Genomic DNA, 21,298 nt, shown 5'->3' with positions numbered 1-21,298 from the left:
GAAGAGAGGCAGAACACAACCATGCAGGGAATATTTTTCTTCCTCTGCTACACACACAGGTAAAGAAAAAAGATTTACAAATGCTTCCTGCTGGCCCTTCCAGCAGCTAATAGTTTCTAATTGCAACTCTCCATATGATTCCTCTCTGTCTCTCCTGCTATCCCACTCCTAACCTCAAGAGCTTCTCTCTTCAGTGCCTAATTCTTCAGTGGGACTTTTCTTCCAGTTTGAGAAGGAAAAGAAATCACAGAATGGTTTGGGTTGAAAGGGGCTTTAAAGATCATCTCATTTCAATCCCCTGCCATGGGCAGGGACACCTTCCACCAGAACAGGTTGCTCCAAGCCTCATCTAACCTGGCCTTGAGCACTTCCAGGGATCCAGGGGCAGCCACAGCTTCTCTGGGCAGCCTGTGCCAGAGCCTGACCACCCTCACAGGGAGGAATTTCTCCCTAATATCTAATAAAGTGTTCATGCACAAAGCAGTATATTGATATTATTAGTCACTCAGTATTTTAATGCTGGACTGCTTTCTTGACAAAAAATGGCTTGTGTGAGTCCCAGAAATTCAAAGAATTCTAACAAACAACTGGAATATGCTAATAAAACATCCACTCCAGTTTCCCCTGTGAAATACTGTCCATGCTCATGTTTTTTTGCTTTCTCCTGTCCTGTGAAGAGGCTAAAGCACATCAGACCCTGATGCCAAGGCAGGTGTGCTTTTCCATCACATAAGCCTGAAGAAATGACCCAGAATAGAGCTTTGGAGCAACTGCAACCACAGCTGAGTTGAAGTTCCTCAGCTGGGGACTCTCCATCCCTGTGATATCCATCCGCACATCAGCTGCATGTGCATTCAAACCAAGTGAGCTTGTTCCATGAAAACTCACTGCAAACAACCTCTTGTAACCTCCCTCCCACTGCACCAGGGTTTTTCTCCTTGTCCAAGAGCATGAAACTGGTTGTTCTGAAGAGTTACAAAGGACAAGTTCTGTAGCATAACCTTCATACATGTTCACACATACATTGTGAAGGGGAAAAGTCAAACATGCCTACAAGATTAGGGTATAGGGTTTTATCATTATGAAATATATAATCTGAGTAAGTAATTCTGATATTTTTTCTCTGTTAGTCTAAATCCAAAACAGATGTAGGCAACACAGTGGAGAACACAATGTGTTAAAGAAATGAAACATTTGCATTAGCTTTTCAACTAAGGCCACTCCAGACAAGCCTGGCAAGTTCCAAATTCCAATGTGGCCAAAAAGCTAAAACAAAAAGAACCAAAACAAAACTATGGAGACACTGAGAGCCCTTCATGACAAATGAGCATCAGACAGTGGAAACAGTGACTCTTCCAACCCTTTGGTAAAATCCTATCACTCAATCTGAGAATCTCATTCCCAACTGAATTAGAGCCTTGTCTCTAACATACTTTTTGAGTAAAGATTGAGAAGGTTTTGATAAAGTTCTATTGACCCATCAGACTGCTTTTATTGATGCACAATCTTTTCTGGACATTAGTCAGAGATCTACCAAGTCATAAAAATATTTTTCAATCATCAGGTCAATACTGCTGATATACTTACAAATAAAACCTAGGATATGATTACTGCAGAAAAACAAGGTTGTGACAACAAAAATACATTGAGGAGAAAAAAAATCTGGCTTCCAGAGCAAATGAGACAATCAAGCCACATTTTGGATCAAAAAGCCGAAAGCTCCAAGCAGACAGACCATAACTAAGGTGGATGCAATTATCCATACACTTGGTAACAAGAGGTGACAGCAACACCTTACATTTTACCCCAAGAAAAGGCCCCTGATTTTGACCCTCCTATTTTCTGGGGTCAAAGTCAGGCTGAAAAGAAACTCAGTTACAAGCAAAGAAACTGCTCCCTGCTGCCTCCCTTGTGTTAATAGAAACAGGATTTGTACCTTTTGTAAATGAATAGGATAAATAACTATTCTTCACAGTATCAGTGGTTTCTCTGTCAGAAACAACCTGAAACACTGACTTTGAATATGTAATCCAGGGGTAGCAATAGTAATTATTACACATCACAATGACCACCTTAATCAGAGCTCCAGGGATTACAGAGAACAAGAGCTCTGCATTGATCCATTAATTTCTTCTTGTTATGTTCTAAAATGGTTAGATGTCCTTCAGTAATGAACACTGAAATAATCGCTGAGCCAAAAGAAACCAAAAATCGAAAAATATCATTGCTTGTGATCCTGGGGATATGCTCCTGTGAACAGCTCTGGGCATTCCCCAAAATTCTGCCAGTTCAAACTGGGCAGTGGAGGCACCCCAAAACCTAAACACACACTCTGGGGAGTTGTGTCAAGAGGCAACCCCAGCCCTGCGTAGCTAAACAGAAATTATATTTTTTAAGTCAAATACATAGAGGAGAGAGTCTGAAGGATGTTTTGAAAACTAACTGTAAGAGCATGTAATGGGATTGATAAATGCAATGAGTATCTTTCATTAACGATTTTCAAAATGTTTTTTGAGCCAACTAAAAGAACCAACCACACACACACTTGGTTTGATGGTTTTCTTTCTGAAATTGGTTACAACCATGTAATTTGTTTTTACCAACAGTGTGTTTAATCTCCATCTCTTCCCTCATATTTTAAACCTTTGGGAAAACAAGAAGCCTAATAGCAAACCCAGTAGCTACTGACCACCTGCAAAATTTGTCTAATACTCCCTATGACAGCAATTCCACAAGCCAATTATTTACAGTTGAGGAAATATAGAAAGTGAAAAAGCACAGAGTAATTATATCCCAATTTGATGCACATAGCCTGTGGATTACCCTTATAAAACAAGAAACAGACAAAGTTTAAACCTGCTGTTCAACAGAAGCAGTTATTTGCACACATCCAGGTAATGACATCCAGCTCAACTCCATGCCAAAGCCTCCCAGTAATTCCAGCCTTTATTAACTACCTCCTTTTCCTCTCCCTAATTTCACATGGAAGATTTCATGTGTTAGATTGCATGCACTGCCCTGCCAGTAACATCACTTTGAAAGGCACTCAATTCAACCAAATTAGACATTATTTTTATGAAGTAAGTTCAGTTTTATTTCTGAACAGACGCCTTATAGGAAGTATTAAATTTACCAGCTGTTCTCAAGAAACACATTGTTTTGGATGGTCCTCCATAGTTTGTGTACATTTATATGCTCATCCAAACACGATGCTATGCTTAAAATTTGAATTGTATTGTTGGTGTTTTGAGATCTTTCTGCTGTTGAGCACTAAGTTTTTGCCATATTTTGGTTTTTGCCATATTTTGTCTGCCCCAGGCCAAAGGGATCTCAAGCTAGCTCCACAGATACCTCCAGACTCCTCACCAAGAGCACACTTGGCCTTTCTAAGACCTGCCAGGTGATTCTGTAGAATAACACAAAGACTCTGAGGTGCTGTAGAGGTTTCAGAGAAGGGAATGGAGCTGGGGCAGCTCTGGAGCACAGATCTGACAAGGGGAATGGGGGTGTTTAGTCTGGAAAAAGAGGGGGCTCAGAGGGGACATTCTCACTCCCTACATCTCCCTGAAAAGAGGCCTTGAGAAAATGGCCTCAAGTGGCACCAAGAGAGGAAAAATTTCTTCCCAGAAAGGGCTGTCAGGCACTGGAACAGTGTCAGGGAAGCAGTGGAGCCACCATGTCTGGAGTGATTTATGTCATGTGAATGTGGCACCTGGGGACAGGGTTTAGTGCTGGACTTACCAGTGCTGGGTGAGTGGCTGGACTGAATGACCTCAAAGATCTTTTCCAACCTAAATGGTTCTATGCCTCTGGAGAAGTATTGAAGGATACAAAGGGGCAACACAGTTCTAATTATTTGTCCTCTAAATGTTTTGCAAGGAGCTTGATACAAACCATTAGAATTTCTGCTTTTACATGAAGCAGCCATAATAATCACAGAATATTCTGAGCTGCAAGGGACACACAAGGATCATTGAGTTCATGGCTCATATGGGATTGATCCCTCAACCTGAGCATTATTAGCACCATGCTCTGACCAACTGAGCCAATGGTTCATTCTTCCTTGAAAGAGCTGTGCAAACTAAAATCTCTGACAGCATCACACCAGTCTGTTTCAATACACTACAAAAAAAACTAGACCAAAACAACCACCACCACTCTTAAGGGGAATTACTGTAAGCACTGCACCATTTCAGAAATGATTTGGTACCCAACACTGATGTATTGGGGAAAAGAAAAAAAATGGCAAAAGTAAAGTACACACAGATGATGCTTTCTTCAATTTTATCTACAATCACTAGTCCTGTGTATTTAAAAACAAAAATCTCAGAAATCTAAAAACTGGCACAAATCGAAGTTGAAATACTCAATAATAAAAAACTAGCTATAAAATTGTGGTCTTGGTTACTCTCTTCTCTTAAGGAGTTTACATCTTCCCTTCTTTCTCTTTGTAACTTGTTGGTGTTTTATGTTGAAATGCACGATTATGTATTTTTTCTATTTAAGGGCATTTCAGAAAAATAATTTTGTAAAAGTGAAGTTCAAAATATTTTCCTTTCATTTCACTTTTGAACACTACCACAAATTGCAGTAGCTATAACAATCACAAACAGCTATTAAATATGCAATACTACAAACAAAGAGATTTCCAATGTTTACAACTTGAAGGAAGATTAAGTCTTCTCCTCTTGTTGTATAATTTATCACATGCAGCAAAATATAAGGAAAAAGAAATCACTTACAAGTTGGCATACTAGAAGCAATCACAGGCACATGCATATTAAAATGAAATATAGAGCTGGCCAGATTTTCATTAAAGGTGACATCTTTTTTACAAGAAGTCAAACTAAAGAAAAGGAACAAGCAAATAACTTCCCCATAAATTCCAGTTGATGCTTTACAACTACTGCCTTGGATTCTTTTTCTTTTTTTTTTTTTAGGCATAATGATAACAGTTATTTCTCCTACTGCAATTTCTCCCATCTTTTTGCTACACCTTTGACAGCTCATTTACAACTTCACCTACAACTAATCAGTAAGAACGTAAACCTTCTCTGGAAACATCTTTCAAGTGCCAGTCTCCTGAATACCATGAAAGAGGAAAAGAGAAATAATGACTTCTAAACCAGTAATAAATAACTACAACTCCAGCCTGACACATGCTCGAGCCTTAAAGGACAGTAAATATTAGGAAACACTACCAAAATATTATTCTTCCTGCTCTCAAATAACTTGCCAGGAGAAAAGCTGAGCTATGAGGACAAAAACTCCAACCGCAGAACAAAGCCAATATATTTACCCAGGGAATTAAAGTGGTCAAATAAAGAATGAAGTGAACATTTAGGATTAAATATACATTAATAGATACACATTATTGAGACTGCAAAGCAACATCCTAAAAGGGTCAACAAAGAGTTCACTCAACTAAGAGTAAAATATTCCTGAAATTAAAATAGCAGCCATGAACTTCTACCCAATTTTGCCAACCCCACATTTTGATGAAGAGTTCACGCAGCTTAAGGTCTTCATCCATCACTGAGGGTCTCTAAGGTGTCCATGCAAATATACAAAAAATCTGTAAATTAATCAGGTCCTCCCAGTAAGATTAACCTGTCTTCAAACTGTTTTCCCTCCCTCCCAGGTAAATGATTTCAAGACTTTTTTTCCTCCCTATTTATTCACGTAACATGTACCAAATATAATAAAACCACAAAAAGCTTTAACATTCAATAAATGAGCATCAGTATGTATTATTTACACTCTTCCACTCAGAGCCTTTAGCTGAAATGCAAAGAAAAGTCTAAATTTTAATTCAAATACGTCTGAACACTAAGGGTTTTTTTCTAAAGAAAATGGCTGGCTGTACATGCAGCATTTTAACAGGACAAAACAAATGAGACTGCTCGACTCCTTATGAGAACTCAAAGGCAACCTTACCAATTCACTTAGGAGCAAGGAAATTAAAAATTATCATCATCACTATCACCTACAGTGAGTAATTTATCATTCTTGCTCTTCACTAGTATCATGTTCCAACAGTGAGTGGCTACAACAAATACAATTAGACAGCTGGCCACAGAAGTGGGAGATAATGTGCTTTTGATGGAGTTTATCCAAGCATGGAGATGGAATGTTTGTCATCCATGCAGCAGAGTTGCTGCGTTTTTATCACAGGGAAAAGAAACCCCTGGCAATTAAAACCCAGTGATTTTGTGTTTTAAAGATTAATAATCTGGAGATCACTGCAGAGGAGGCTATAGATAAATAAATAGGTGAGAAGGACAAAACCTGCTTTGTAATGTGGTAGAGTAGTATTTTCTTTACTCAGAAATCAGGCATTCAAGGTGCCTTTAACTGTGGTACCCAAACCAGATTTCCAACTTCTAGCTTAAAAAATTTATTTTCTCACCTAAGGTTGGAACCAAAGATTCACATGTTAATACTTCTTGTTGGCTCCCAAGTGGAAAACTGGACATTAAGAAATGAAAATGCTTAACATTTATGCAAATTTTAACAAGCAAAGATTTTTCCTTCATCAGAATCAACTCAACTTCCTTTCTCCTCCTGAAGGTTTTAATACATCAGTCACGTCCTCTAGTTCATTATCCTCCTTTCACCCCCTTCCTCCCTCCCACTTTTTATACACATCCTCTGCTCTTTGACAAGATCTCCTGGGAGCAATGAAGAGATACTGCCATTTTCCTCTCAGGGGATATTGTTATTCAGCTAGGAAAGATCAACCTTGATGGACTCGCTGGGGAAACGCTTGCAAACAAAAGAGAAAGTTTGTCAATTGATTTCTATACTGAGGGTAATCACCATTATATTTTATCTCAAAAGCTCACACAGTGATCAACTTAGAATACAATTAATGGAGTATTTTTTCTAGCAGCATCTACTAACTGATATTAGCCAGATGTCTCATTAAAATCAGCAGTGACAAACCCTAGCTCTTTATTAGGAAAATGCACTTCTGCGGGCTAATTAATTTTTTTTTTGGTGGCTATTATCTTTGTAGGACTGAAATCAAGTCAACTTGCAATAAAAGTGCTTTGGAACAATTTAATATAATGATTCCACGTGAGCATTTCACGCTTTGAAAATCTTCAATCTTTGAAAGCTAAAATAATCATATATAAAATTAATGCTAGAAAATACTACTTTGTGGCAAACCATGTGACAAATAAAGGAAAAATTCACAGAAGAAATATATGCTCTGAAAAAAAGCCTTAACTACCCCCCCATCCCAGAACTTCTAAGAGACTAACCACCACATACAAGGTGATATTTAAAACATTTATTTTTGCTCAATCATTTTGTATTCCTTAGGTGTATTAGAACTTTTTTTTGAGGACTTATTTAATTTCTTGAACATCTGGAAGAAAAAAGCTATTTAAAGCACTAAAATTTTTTTGAAGGCTATGTCTCAAATGTGTTACAAGATCACCTGCAATACATTCAAGATACACCTACAGCAAGAAATGAGGCTGAACTCTTGTGAGCATGACTTAATACCCTGTTAAGGTTATTTTTTTGGTCATAAAAAAGTCTGAGAGTAGTTTCAAATAGGTGGAAGGACAGACAAATCAGATGTGTCAATGCTCCTGGTTTTGTGAACTGCACAGCTTTTCTATTTTACACAAACTCACTATGATGTCTGCATTCATGTCCTTAGTACATCCATCCAAACCCAGAAAACAGCTGAGGAAAAACTAAGGAGCAATTTTAGAGGAATTTAACGTTGTTTTACATGGGCAGATAGTGACAGGACAAGGGAGAATGGTTTTTAAATTTGAAAAGAAGGGAGGTTTAGATTAGGTATTAGGGAGAAATCCTTACTGTGAAGATAGTGAGGCCCTGGCACAGGGTGCCCAGAGAAATTGTGGATGCCTCATCCCTGGGAGTGTTCAAGGCCAGGCTGGACAGAGCTCTGAGCAACCTCATCCATGGGGTAAGATCCCTCAGCATGGCAGGGGGTTGAACTACAGGATCTTTAGTCACACCATTCCATGATTTTGCCACAGAAACATGAAGGGCAGCCTCTCCTGCCTGAGGGATCCTGGGGGTGTTGCAAGTCACGGTCAAGAGCAAACGTGGCAATGAGTTGCTACAAAAACTGCATTAGGGTTCTGATTGCTGTCAGCTTTTCCAACACCCTGTCCTGTTAGCACAGCCATGCAAAGAGGTTGATGGGAGGAAGCAGCACACCCTGGTGTGGCTGTTATTCCAGAGATGCCAGCTGAAGGTTCAGCTCTTCAACCACGAACATTATGTTGCACACTCCAACCAGAACAGCCCACAGCTCTTTTCTCTCACTGCTTGTTAAATTACTTCTCATAGGTGCACAGCTTCTGCAAAAACAAGATTATTCAACAGAGGGAGTCCTAGCTGTGATGGTAACACTGCTCTGGTAGCAGCAATGTTGATGGTGACACTAGGAACAAGGCAACCAAATCTGCTTCCATGGCTGAGGAAAAGCTGCTTGGAAATGAAATACAAGCATATAAAGATGGATTTCCAAACTGCCATTTTTGTGGAATAGTTTTTTTGTAAACAAAGCAAAGCTATTTTAAAATGTTTGTATTAAAAAAACACCTGGACAATTTGTAAGAGACGAGTACCAAACCCTAGAATTTGGGGAAATGTAAGCAACTTTCTCTTTTCGTGTAGAAAATGAAAAGCCAGCAAAACCACAAAACACATATGCAAACGAGAAAAAAATCAAATATTATTTTCAAAGGACAAATTGCAATCTTAAAGCATCTCCTCAAGAATTCTCCACATAAATAATGGACTTTTATTGTTCATTTACTGCAAGGTTAGGCAGCCTGATATGATGGATGAACTGTCAACCCTCAACTAAACTTCTACAATCCATCATAGAAACAGTGGAAATTTCACTCAAAGTGTCAATAAACCTAAATGATGAAGTGCAAAATACTTTACAGCATTCTGATCATTTTTTAGAACCTGCATTCGCTGCAAAATTTCAGAAACACTGCTCTTCCCCCACTTCCCTCCCCTTCTTCTTAAAAGTCATAAAATGCAGGTATACATCTTGATTTATATGCCAGTGATACCCCAGAATAACAGAACAGAAATGAAGTTTTTGTAAGACCCTAGTGCTGGGGAAAACAGTACTAATAAAATAAGCTACTTTACTTTACCCAAACATCAGAAAGATGGCCAACATTTTGTAAAGATTTCTGTTTAATCAGTTATTCAAATGTGGTCATATTAAGAAAATTAAACTAGGGCTGCAGTGGAATTTGATCTCAAATCAAATCTGACCCTGCCCTGAGGCAACTAGAATTATCCTGTTTCTATGACATCTTAAAACAGGAGGGTTTGTTCTTTTTTGGTATGCACACTAAAATATACAGTTTCCATTTAATAAAAGCCAAGATGCTACTGTGTATTTACTTTATCTGATGATAATTGACAAATAAATATGAAGTATTTGTATACACTCACTAATTCAAAACGATAAAGATTTAAATTACACACATGGGAAAATTTCACTTTGTAACAACAACAAACTCATGCAGCCTGTTACACTGCAAAAACATTGGCAAATGCAGAGAATGAACTAACATCCAAACCAGGAATTACATTGCCTGATGGAGGCATCCAAGATTTTGTCATCAGCTTAAGTAGTTTATATCATACAGAAACATATTCTTTGTGTCCATGCCAGAGGAAAGCCTGTAGCTCTTCTTTGTAAACTTGTGCAAAAACCCAATAAATCAGCTGTAGCAGACTTAATCATAGTGGGTTATAAGTAAGCCAAAAATTACCCCTTTAGCCTGGATTTTGTGATGTGACTTAAGCATGAAATTCCCAGAAGTTTCACAATACTCCAGACTGCAAAAATTTCAGTTTTTACTACATATCTCAGAGCCCAATGCAAACTTTTGTCAAATTTGATTATGGTATTTTAATAAACTGGTAGAAAGCACTTATAATTGGTATTGAATATAAAAGCAAATTACTGAAATTACTGTAAAAATTAGGCCACCCTGCCTTTGTTTATAATGTAGTATTTAAAAACTCAATGCATTACTTGGCCAAGCTAACACCAGACTTTCTCCTATTTCAGAAAATGGGCTAGAAAACAAAAGAGAAAGATCCCAATGTTAAGGCTCCTTACCTTTCCCTCTCCTCATCTACCTGTATTACCCCCTAACACCACTACTGGAGTTTTTACATCCATCTCTCTTTATAGAAGGAGCTCATCTAACACCTCTATACTGCAGAAGTGAATGTTTCAAGGCAAGGACTGATGAAAAATGAAGGATAATTAATGCATTGTCTCTTAGTCCAATGTGATACCAACCATATATGAAGGAACTAAAATTGTCTTACCGTGCACTGTGTGCTCATTGTAATGCTCAGGGTGAAATCTGAAGAGAATTCCAAGTCTGGAATGGATGCAGTATTACAGTCGATATGCTGTCAAAAACAACAATAAAATTCTGTCAGTAACAGTGAGGAATGTCAATTAAGATCTCCCTTTAGATGAAGGTTATTTGGTTGCTCCCAAAATAAGACAACCTTTATAAGGCAATACTATTTCAGCTTTACAAAAAATGGGAAGACTTAAAAACCACCCAATCCCATGTGACAAAACACCTGAAACTCCTCTTTCCCACATGACACTTGGAGTAGTAGTGGTATGGAACCACACATAGTAGCTCATTCTGATCAGGGAAGTTGCCTCTTGATAACAGCTGCCCCTTGTTGAGAGTAAGCAGCTCTCACAGGCACCTGCCTTTTCACCCCTAGTTCATGTAGTCACATGGTAAACTGCAGTACAAAACTGGTATGGGTTAACACTGGGCTTTTTTGATTTGCCAGATTGGCTTTGTATTGATCACACAGTAGCTGAGGTTGAAAGAGACCTCAGGAGAGCCCCTTTGCAGTCTCTCACTGGGCTCACTCCAGGGCAGTCATCTCACTGCTGCTGGGGGAACCCAGGAGTGGACACAGCACTCCAGAAGTCATCTCCCTGAGTACAATGGGAACCCAGGAGTGGACACAGCACTCCAGAAGTCACCTCCCTGAGTACAGTCATCTCCCTGAGTACAGTCACCTCCCTGAGGTGCAAGAGAAGATGAATCTCCCTTGACCTGCTGGTGCAAAGTCCTCCTAATGTCACCTAGGAGGCTGCTGGCTGCCTCTGCCACAAGGGTGTATGTTGCTGGCTCATGGTAAACTTGGTGTCAACCAGAACCCCCAAATTCCTCTCTACTGCTCTCCAGCCAGTAGGCCCCCAGCCTCTGTTGGTACATGGGGTTATTCTTCCCTCCTCTCTGCAAGATTTCTGCATCAGCTCTGGGGTCCTCAGCTCAGGAAGGATGTGGACCTGTTGGAATGAGTCCAGAGGAGGCCACCAAGATGATGGAACACCTGTCCTATGAGGAAAGGCTGAGAGAGCTGTGCTCAGCCTGGAGATGAGAAGGCTTTGGGATGACCTAATTGTGGCCTACAGCACCTGAAGGGAACCTACAAGAAAGATGGAGAGAGACTATTCACAAGAGCATGGAGGGACAGGACAAGGGGGAATGGATTCACACAAAAGGACAGTAGGTTAGATTGGATATAAGGAAGATATTTCCTGTAGGGTGGTGAGGCACTGGCACAGGCTGCCCAGAGAAGCTGTGGCTGTCCCCTCCCTAGAAATGTGCCAGGCCAGGCTGGATGGAGCTCTGAGCAATCTGCTCTAGTGGAAGGTGTCTCTGCCCATGGCAGGGGGGTTGGAACTGGATGATCTTTAACCCAAGGCCTTCCATGGTTCTTCATGCTGCCTCATCTTTCTTTAGGGAATGTTTTCCTCCCTGAAAAGTTACATTATAAACTATATAGAACAAGCAGCACCTGATCTGAGCAAACGCACCAAAGTACCTTCTGTAATAATCATAATGATGAATTGGAACATTTTTAAACTTTCCCTACAAAATATAATCCATTTGTTTCGTGGAACAGCTATTGATTAAAACAATTTACCTATAATGCCACTGTTCCTCAACTCATTAATTTTACTACTTTGTACTGTAACTCCAGCAAACGAGCACGTGCATTGATTTTAAGTTATTTTAAAAGCCACGATGGCTAATGAGAATAAATGAATATAAATCCATTCAGCATAACAGTTATGCTACATGCTGCATGATGGCAAAATTTTGGTAAGCACCTACATGTGAGCTGGACAGACAGTGACTGCTCAGGACAGCTCATATTAGAAAGAGTCATGCATGCATTATTACCAGTAAAGCATTACCAAAGTAAACTTGGCTTTGGAGAGAAGAAATCATAGAACAGAATAACCTAAATAAGGGAAAATTACCTTATTAAAAGCTCAGAGTTGGTAAAAAAAGCAATGAATACAAACCTTCCAGTTTTAACAGCAAGAACCTCACTGCTCTTTCATAATTTTGAAGATGCCAGCGTTTGTGTGTGCCATGTGAATTTTTCCCCTCCTCCACAAACCAAGGAAACTTCTAATCTGGCTGCTAAGCATTGAGCAGTGTGGTACCTTAATGACACTGGCTGTAGATATCAGCGTGTTTGGATCCAGCACCTCCACCACAGCTTCTGGAATGACAGCCTTCTTCATACAAGACATGTCAAACCCATACACATCTTCCCAGAAAAGCAGCTTGTCTGCATGTTTATTCATATCCCCAACAGCTACCAGACTGATGGTGCACATGTCAGGATAAACTGTAACAACACAAACAGAGTAGAGACGTTTTATTTTACACACATATAAAGAGGACTTTTCTCTTTTAGTGTTAACACCTTAAAAGAATAAACAAAAGAACTTTTTTTAGCCCTTGGACAAGATACTTTTGCTGCTACTTTACCTTCTAGAGTCCCATTTATCCACAGAAGAGTCTAGACACAAAAATTTAATTTTCCCACACTACTCTGGTATTTCCTATTCATTACAAAATACCTTTGTAGCTGAATCCCACTGCCAGGAAATTATTGGAAACTCAATGTCTGAAGGAAATAATTTGGAATATGCTATTCTGGCTTCTGTACAGCAACTGACCTAAAGTACATTTCATGTCTGTAGACAGACACCCAAGCAGAAATTCAAGTGAGGGCTTTGCAACAAGAAGAAACCTCTGTGAAAAGCCTTTATTTCCAGAAAAGAGCAAATACCCAAGAGTTTGCTATCAGCTCTGGCTGATTCTTACCTTAACACCTAAAAAAAATTATTCCTGGGTACTGGAAAGAATAAGCACTTTTCAGTCTGCATCTGAAGAGTAGGAAGTGACCCAACAGACAGAAGATAACCTCACTGATTCCCTCCTTCCCACTTTTAGGATAACAGCTATCATTCTTACACTATCTTCACAGTTGTGTTTTTCCTTCTCCCAAGCACATCTTCAGAACAAGTAACTATTTACAGCTTTTATAAATAGCAGTGGAAGACTGACATTTGCCTTTTAAACAGATGCCAACAAAGTCAGTCAATCTCTTGGCAATCTCAACTGATTGGAAAAGCCACAAAGAACAGCTGCTATGAACATGGTTGTCTATAACCCTAACAAATAGTAAGAGAAGCTCAATTTATATTTAGCTAGGTTTCCTTACATAAAGAAATTCCCATGGTTTGTTCTTCAGAGTTTTAAAGCCTCTAAGCCACATATATTGAATTCTTGATCTGGTTTCAGAGCAAAATGTCAACTAAAATACCCAATTTAATTTAATTTTATTTTATATTAATACATGAATGGGACAGTGTTAATACCACTGAAGATAAGTTTCTCTTTTCCTCCCCGAAATCTGGTGAACTGTAAAATTAATTTTGTCTTCAGCTCTGTTTGAAACTATAGTTTATCAAAATGAATATGGAGAAATTATTGGTATGGCATGGTAGGTCAGAAAAACAGTATTTTCTGCCTTGCAAAATACTGAAGCTAGAAGCAGCAAATTGAAATTAGAACTTTAATATAGTGAGGATAGTTCTAGCCTAAAGGAAATAATCTTATAAATATTGATGATAAAGAATAACCTTCACTAAAGAAGGTTTTTTTTTTGTTATATAAAGACATTAAAGTAAGCACACTGACATTCTTCTCACTTGCTGACTATTTAAAGCAGAATAAATAAATATCAACAAGCTTAAATTGTAAAGTATCATCACCCCTACTTAGCAGCTTTCACTCTGCTGTTTACCAGTGTGGATGTGCTACACTTGGCTTTATCTCACAGCACTTCACACCTTCAACACCAACCACTGGTGCTCCAAAAATTAAAAGATAGTGTGATACAGACATCAAAAGCAAGGGACAACAGCCTCTGAGGGATTGTTTCTCAGGGGAACAGGCTTCATAGGATGCAATGATATGGTGAGAAGAGAGATAAAGACTGGCAGTCCCTGATTAAAGAACACACAGCAGCGCTGTAGTGCCACTGGAAATGAAAATTAAACACACAACAAAATGTGGTCAACTGCTTTAGAAACTTCGTTCCTCTGATTAGCCCAAATTTCTGGGACATGCTGTAAAGCAAGGAGAAGTTTGATCACCTCTATCAAGCATAAAAGATTTGAACTGGATCATAATCAGTTTTTATTAAATCTTTGCTCTCACAGCAAATCCTTAAATCAGCAGTGCAACTCATGATCGATTATATGAAGTGCTGAAGAACAAGGAAAAATGTAAACACTAAATGCTGCAATTTAATCTGTGTTTTTACTATTAATAACAGCAAAAGTAGACAATGTCTATTCAGACTTCACAAAAAGAAATCTGTGGTCCACCACAACAGGGCTCAGGCAAAAGACTACAGTGATTTCTTAACTTCCAGATTTACAGACCCACCTATGTCCTACATGCTGTACTGAGGTTTGACTGGAAATGTAAGTAATGCTGAGTATCAGCCTAAATCATCTCAACACTGTATAGTTAGTTTTGTAAGCATTTAAAAGCATCTGCACAAAATTGCATTTGCCATTTCCCCATTATCCTTGACTTCCCTGGAAATCCTCTGCTCTTTCTGCAGCCCGGTAACACTTTCCTGTGCAATCCTGACACACGTGTCATTTTTTCCCCCATTAAGCCTATAATTCAATAATTATTCCCTCTCACAGGTGAAAGGAGCAAAATGCTGATTGGACAAAAGCACCCAGTGCTCAGAGCTCTCCCAGATTCATCGCTTTGACCATCTGTGTCCTTCTCGACTCGGTGCCCACGAGCCATCCGTCACCAGCAGCAGCTCACGTGGTGGGGACAATGTGATGGGAAATCCTTCAGCCCTCAGCAATGCCTCACCAGCTCCAGGACGCTGAAGGGTAAGGCAGCAATCCTCCAGACACACAGGAATAATTCCATGTGAATACCATCACCATTTTGATGTGAACAAGCATTATGTTTTGAATGCGTTGTGTTTCGAATGACACCTTCCTTACCTTTGTCACCCTTCACCAATGAGAACTGGACTCAGGTGTGTGAAAAAAATCTATACTTTAGCAACAGCTCTAAAGAACAAACAGATGGGCCCTGGGCAGCAAAAATGTTCTGTTCCCAAACCAAGCTATTCTATACTGTACACATTATCCCAGACAGCTTGGCACAATCCACTCCAGCACACCAATAGGCTGAACTGAAGTAATGACGATATGACCGACTGAACACATATCTGCAAATGTGGATTCTATTCTCAGCTCAATCACTGAAAGATCTGCTCAAATGGCAGCTGCTGCTATTGCTTTTTTCAGCTTTCAAACATTCTCTGTAATAATGATCTTGGGCTGAATGGTACTGAGTGGCTTTAGACAAAATTAAGCAGATTCAGGAGTTTCTCTGGTAAGGCTTCACCTCAGAGTGAACTCTGAGTTCTGGCTGGATTTGGATGTGCAATTCAGCTACACTGCAGAGGAGTCTGTGTTGCTGAGCACCCTCCTCATGGACCTGAGGCACAGCCATTCAGCTGCTGGGCAGAGGAGCCCCTTAATGAACCTGTGAAGAGAACTGAAAATCCCATCAGTGCCTGCACAACACTGTGTGCTCTATGAAGAATCCAAGGTCCCAAGACCATCCTCAGACCACAAAGGGTAAGTGCACTGCAGAACCAGCATACCCTGTCTCTCTAAGGAATCTCTGGGAGTTAAAAACCAGCAGCAAACCTACCAACAACACAGTTTAAACACAGGTCAAAAATTTCTGCCCCTTTTCAGAAGGCTTTGGAAGTAGTAGCTAAGCATAAAGTGATTCTTTATGATTTTAGGGAATGTCCCTGGATCTAATTGTATTGCAATGTAAAATTATCAGGATATATCTATACAGAGCACACCTGTGTTCCTGCTGTGGCTGGATTATTTTAGGTTACTGAGAACAAAAAAAGCTCTTATTCTGTCATGTTGCTCAACTAAATATGGCTACTAAATATCCCAAGACATCCCTTGCTTGTATATCCATCTTTGTGACCAACTGCATAAACCCCGTTTTTCCTGCTGCACTCTGTAGTACACAAAAGCTCACTGCAATCAGAGGGAAGCACTGCAGCAAGCACTGTGACACAGTCATTAATCCAATCATTAGGTCAGTGTAGTGAGACTGTGTGCATGGTTAGCACAAAAGGGGAAAAAAAACCCCAGACTGACGACTATGACTGAAAAGGTCAGTATGAAATACAATACTGGCAAAGGAATTAACTCATGTGATGCACAAAACTGCATCACATGAGGAACAAATATTTACAGGCATTTGAACACTGCTTAAGATGACACTACCTGAGCTACTTAAATGGGTAAACGAACTCTACTTCAAATCAATCCCTTTTGTTTTGTCACAACCCTGCCCTCAAACCATAAAAACAAAGAATATATTACCCCCAAGATAAATATGCAGAACTGAAACAGTGTAATTCCATTAGTTATTTCATCTGTTTGGAACTATGTCCTACCTACACAACTTCCCTCCCCCAGGAAAACACCCTATCCACTTTTCCTCTAACCCATAGCAGCTTACTGAAACAGTATTACATCTGACAGGATAGAATTTATTTTCCTCTGTTCATAGTTATGAAAAAACTTGGATTTCAGGACAGGAAAACAAATGCCCACATTTGTAGGGAAGAATTAGGGAGGAAAAATTTAGTCTGTACTTAAAAATAAATAACCCCCTCTATTCTTAAAAACAGTATTAACTTGAGACCTTGGTACCCCATCTAATGTTCTTCTATTACCCATACAGTAAATTAATGTCTTGAAGCTCCCACTAATGGAAACATTTTTCACTGAGACTGGCAACTTTCTCATCCATGCATAGCTTATTCTAAGTCCCTGAGTTCATTTAGCTTCCCCCCAGAGCTAAATTTATTGAAAGAATTGAGCACCAACCTGAGCCTCCCTCTGCCAGGTACTTGTCCTTTGCATAGATGACAGAATCCAGCATTGACTCAAAGAGAAGGAAATAACCCTGTTTAGAGAAAATAGAAAGAACTTACAAATCACTGTTTCTTATGCAGCTTACTTATTCATTCCACAGATAGACTTTATCAACACAATTTAACATTATAAGCCCACACACCTAGAGAGTTTCTCAACAACAGCATTGCCACTTCAAAAGTTCTTACATAAAGTATCACCTTTGATTTCCCAAACTGCAAGTATATAGCACATAAAGAAAATAAATGTGCCATCTATACCAGTAATTACACAACAAGAGCCCTACAACATCAAAAGACATCAAACTCAAATAAAACCAAGTGAAAAGCTGCACATATTGATTTTTTTAGTAATAATTGTCGGGTTCCAAGAAAAAGAAACAATAAAAAAATTTCCTTCCCCCTTAGAACTGCAAGTAACACTGAAACTGTTGTCAGAGAAAGGCCAAATGGAATGCATCTTGGCTACTTCATATTTGCAACCTCCTAGTGCCCGGTATCACCCTGGGCAATGCTCACTAAGAGGTGAAAATAAATCATGCACCAAAGACATTCGGTTCTCTGGGTGTTCTACATCATTTAGCAGCACCCAGACTTGCAAGATTTCCAGGATAAAAATGGTTAGAACTAGATTCGCATTGGGGTTTTTTTGTATTGGAATTAATTTTATGGCAGGTCAATCATACAGCTATTGGTGTTTAGAGTAACTTATTGTAAACTTCAGTGAGTCATTTTCTGAAATGGAAGCATTCCTTACTGAAATATTTAAGATATAAAAAAAACATATAACAGCATTAAATAAAATTAACATTTTATAGAGAACATCCATTTTCTCTACTACTTCTAAACGAATTGCAGATTTATGAGATAAACAGCCCTTTGTTTTCCAATTGATTTACTGATTTTGTACCTTTCCTATCCTCCAAGTCTGAGTATCTTTCCGACTCAATACTTGAACATATTTCATCTACATCCCCACAACATCAAATCAATTAAGACAAATACCAACGAAGACTTTGAATTTTCACTTAGCATTCTAATTTTCATTTTGCTTAAAACACAGCTTAGCCACATGGCTTGATTTAAACACTGCCAGTAGGCAAGAACAAAATGGACAAGTGATATCCAGACTTTGGACTTGCAGTCCTACAAGCCCAGCCAGCAGAAATCTAACAAAGGAAAGCTAGGAAGCTGCACCAGGGGAGTTTCATATTGGCTATTAGGAAAAATTTCTTCGCTGAAATGGTTATCAAGCACTGGAACATGTTTGCCCAGGGCAGTGGTGAAGTCACCATCCTTGGAGGGATTTAAAAGTCATGTGAATGTGGCACTTGGGGACATGGTTTAGTGCTGGAGCCAATGATCTTACAAACATACTTCAAGTTTCAGAATTGCTTATAAATGCCACGATCTGCAGACTTCAGAATGAAAAACAAAACTGAAAACGCCAGAAACTTGAAGCATGACATAGTTGTATTCAACAAGAACACAGTGTGAGAACAATGGCCATGTCCTTTTCTCAGCCTGTTTCTTCTGCTAACAGCGCTCCAGTGGAAACTTTTCTTCCAGTGTTGCCTGTTCTTCCACTTCCCTGCCCAGCTTCTCTATGTCCTTAGAATAAGTCCCAGATGGAAGACTACTGCTTTGTGAGCAGAAGGGCTGTTAGTTAGTAGGCTTTGCTGAGCAGCTGAAAAGGCCAGGAGCTCCAATTGCGTCAGGCAGGGATAATTTGATGCCCACAGCTAGCCAAAAGCACAGCACGGAACCACGGGTTTCTGTTTTACACTATTATTCTTATGGCTTAAAAATAGAATATGTTTAGCTCACAAAAAGTATATTTAGATGTCTGCAACTGAAAATGAGTTGTTTTCACAGTATTTTAAAGGTAACCTCTAGGACTTATCTTAAGACTAGTTACCAGCAAGAGCCAGCAACTCTCAAAGTGACATTTTTATGGATCAGCTCTTCACTCCCTTCTTTCTGCCCACTAACTATACCTGCCATCCTGTGCAAGAAGTACAGCTGGGAGACACTCTCTCATGAGAAATACAGAGAAATTCTCACTATCCTTTCCCTGACCCTTCCACTCTGGCACTGTTGGCTCTCCCCCCACTCCCAGTTCTCTCATCGCTCCAATTCATTACAGCATTCCTGTAAGTTACATAAACCACTGATGGTACTGAATCAAGTCATTTACTACTTACACCAAAGCATTTTGCTCAGTGTGCTGTGCTCATCTGTAGTGTAAATTAGAATGCAATTTCACAGCCTGCTGCCCCACCTGTAGGGGTGCCTTCTGGAAAGAGAATTACACCTGACATCTTTTCCCCCATCATGCTGTGGGACTCTGGCTTCTCCCCCAAAAACATTCAGAGGTTTGTTTCTTCTTAAGCATGTAGTGGCATCCTCAAAATCAATCAGAGCAAAGAGATCTCTAGGACACAAATCTGTGAGCTGCATATTATTGGTACAATCTTGATAGTGGTTAAACTAAGATGCATAAAAGGTGACATTTTCTCTGTTTAAGACAACCCAAATACACAGAACACCTTAAATTTTATGCTGCCCCATTATGCGTTTCCTACTAAAAAGCTGTTCCTTCTCAAAAGGAACATGAAGTTCCTTATTTTTTATATTTGCAAAGCTGAAACGAAATGCTCTCCAGCTAACAACGAAATGGTCTCCCACACAAACAGATCTGGTCAGGAGCAGAAATAAATACACAGCACTGTGGAGTAACTGTGTTCAAGCACACACCTGTGCCCTGCATCATGTCTGCCCTCTGAATCCACAGCAATGTGAATATTCCTACATTTCTTATATATCCTTTTTATCTGTGTTCTGTGTTCCTAACAGAATTATAAAAGGCTCATAAATCTCTGATGCCTTAGTATCTTGCATTGTTAAATTTTCCTCTATTATTCTAACGCACTACAGCATTCTCACATTTGTTTTCATTTTAATTCAAAGCTACCTAAAAATATTTTACCAATCAACCAAAACATAAGTACAGCAAGCTCTTTTAGCTTTAGTGTTTCAGTATTTATCATGATCATCTTTGTGGAGTAGAAGAGTTTAAGCTCTTTAAAAGCATCAAAAAGTGGTATTAGCGTGTTTACAACAGCAAGAATTAGTGGAATCTTTGGTACAGCAGAAAAAGTTTGTAAAGATAGAATTGAGAAGAAGTACTTAGCTACTTGAACAAGCACTGTGTTTGCCCTCCACCTGCTATCAAAGAAACATTTCAATTTTCTGCAACATTACTGGTTGTCCAGTCTGGTTCTCCAGATTCAGTAAGGCCCAATACTGAATATTTAATGAGTTGAAAAGTAGCTATCAAATCACTGGCCCCAAGAATTGACATTATTATCTTTTTTAATCTCCCCTGGTATAAAAAAGTGCATTAGTTTCTTGAAGTGAAGTTTCTAACTACAAGATTTCCACTGTCCTACAGAGTAAAATAAGTTACAGAAGGAATGCAACACAGATTGGACAACAGATTCAGATTTCTAACACAAAACTTAATCTGGCCTTAACAAATGCACAAAACTGTCATGGCCCACTCAATATCATGAAAAATCACTTTTTATTTGACAAAATCCCCCCAAAACCTGTGACACATATAAATGACAAGCAGCAGCTACACTTAAACTCTTCAGCATGCTCTGCTGCAGCACCACTTCCCACATGCTAAGTTAGCCTTCATGCTGATCTCTCATGTATGATTTAATTAAAAAAAAAAGAAAAACAAAAGGAAATAATTCATTACGGACAGAGCGAGCTCACAAATTCCAGAATCACAGCTTGACTTTGGCATTATGCACACCCTGTTGTGTCCTTAAACAAATAAAAGTGAGAACACCAAATGGGAAGATGTGAAGAGCAGAAAAGTGAT

General features: G+C 39.1%; 1 protein-coding gene across 1 annotated transcript in view; it reads right to left on the bottom strand.

The window, feature by feature from the left end:
• The window catches only part of PRMT3 (protein arginine methyltransferase 3), a 53,707-nt gene that overhangs the window by 8,983 nt on the left and 23,426 nt on the right, over positions 1-21,298 (bottom strand). The window contains exons 11-13 of the mRNA XM_085063813.1: positions 17,357-17,435; positions 12,536-12,723; positions 10,366-10,452 (exon numbers count right to left, since the gene is read on the bottom strand). Of these exons, the coding sequence (XP_084919939.1) occupies positions 10,366-10,452; positions 12,536-12,723; positions 17,357-17,435 (354 nt within the window). The remainder of the gene's footprint in view (positions 1-10,365; positions 10,453-12,535; positions 12,724-17,356; positions 17,436-21,298) is intronic.

The sequence above is a fragment of the Lichenostomus cassidix genome, chromosome 5 (genome assembly GCF_008360975.1).
Source record: "Lichenostomus cassidix isolate B80296 chromosome 5, HeHo_3.0, whole genome shotgun sequence".
NCBI lineage: Eukaryota > Metazoa > Chordata > Aves > Passeriformes > Meliphagidae > Lichenostomus > Lichenostomus cassidix.
The sequence above is the reverse complement of the archived record's forward strand: the minus strand, read 5'-3'. Positions and strand labels throughout refer to the sequence as shown.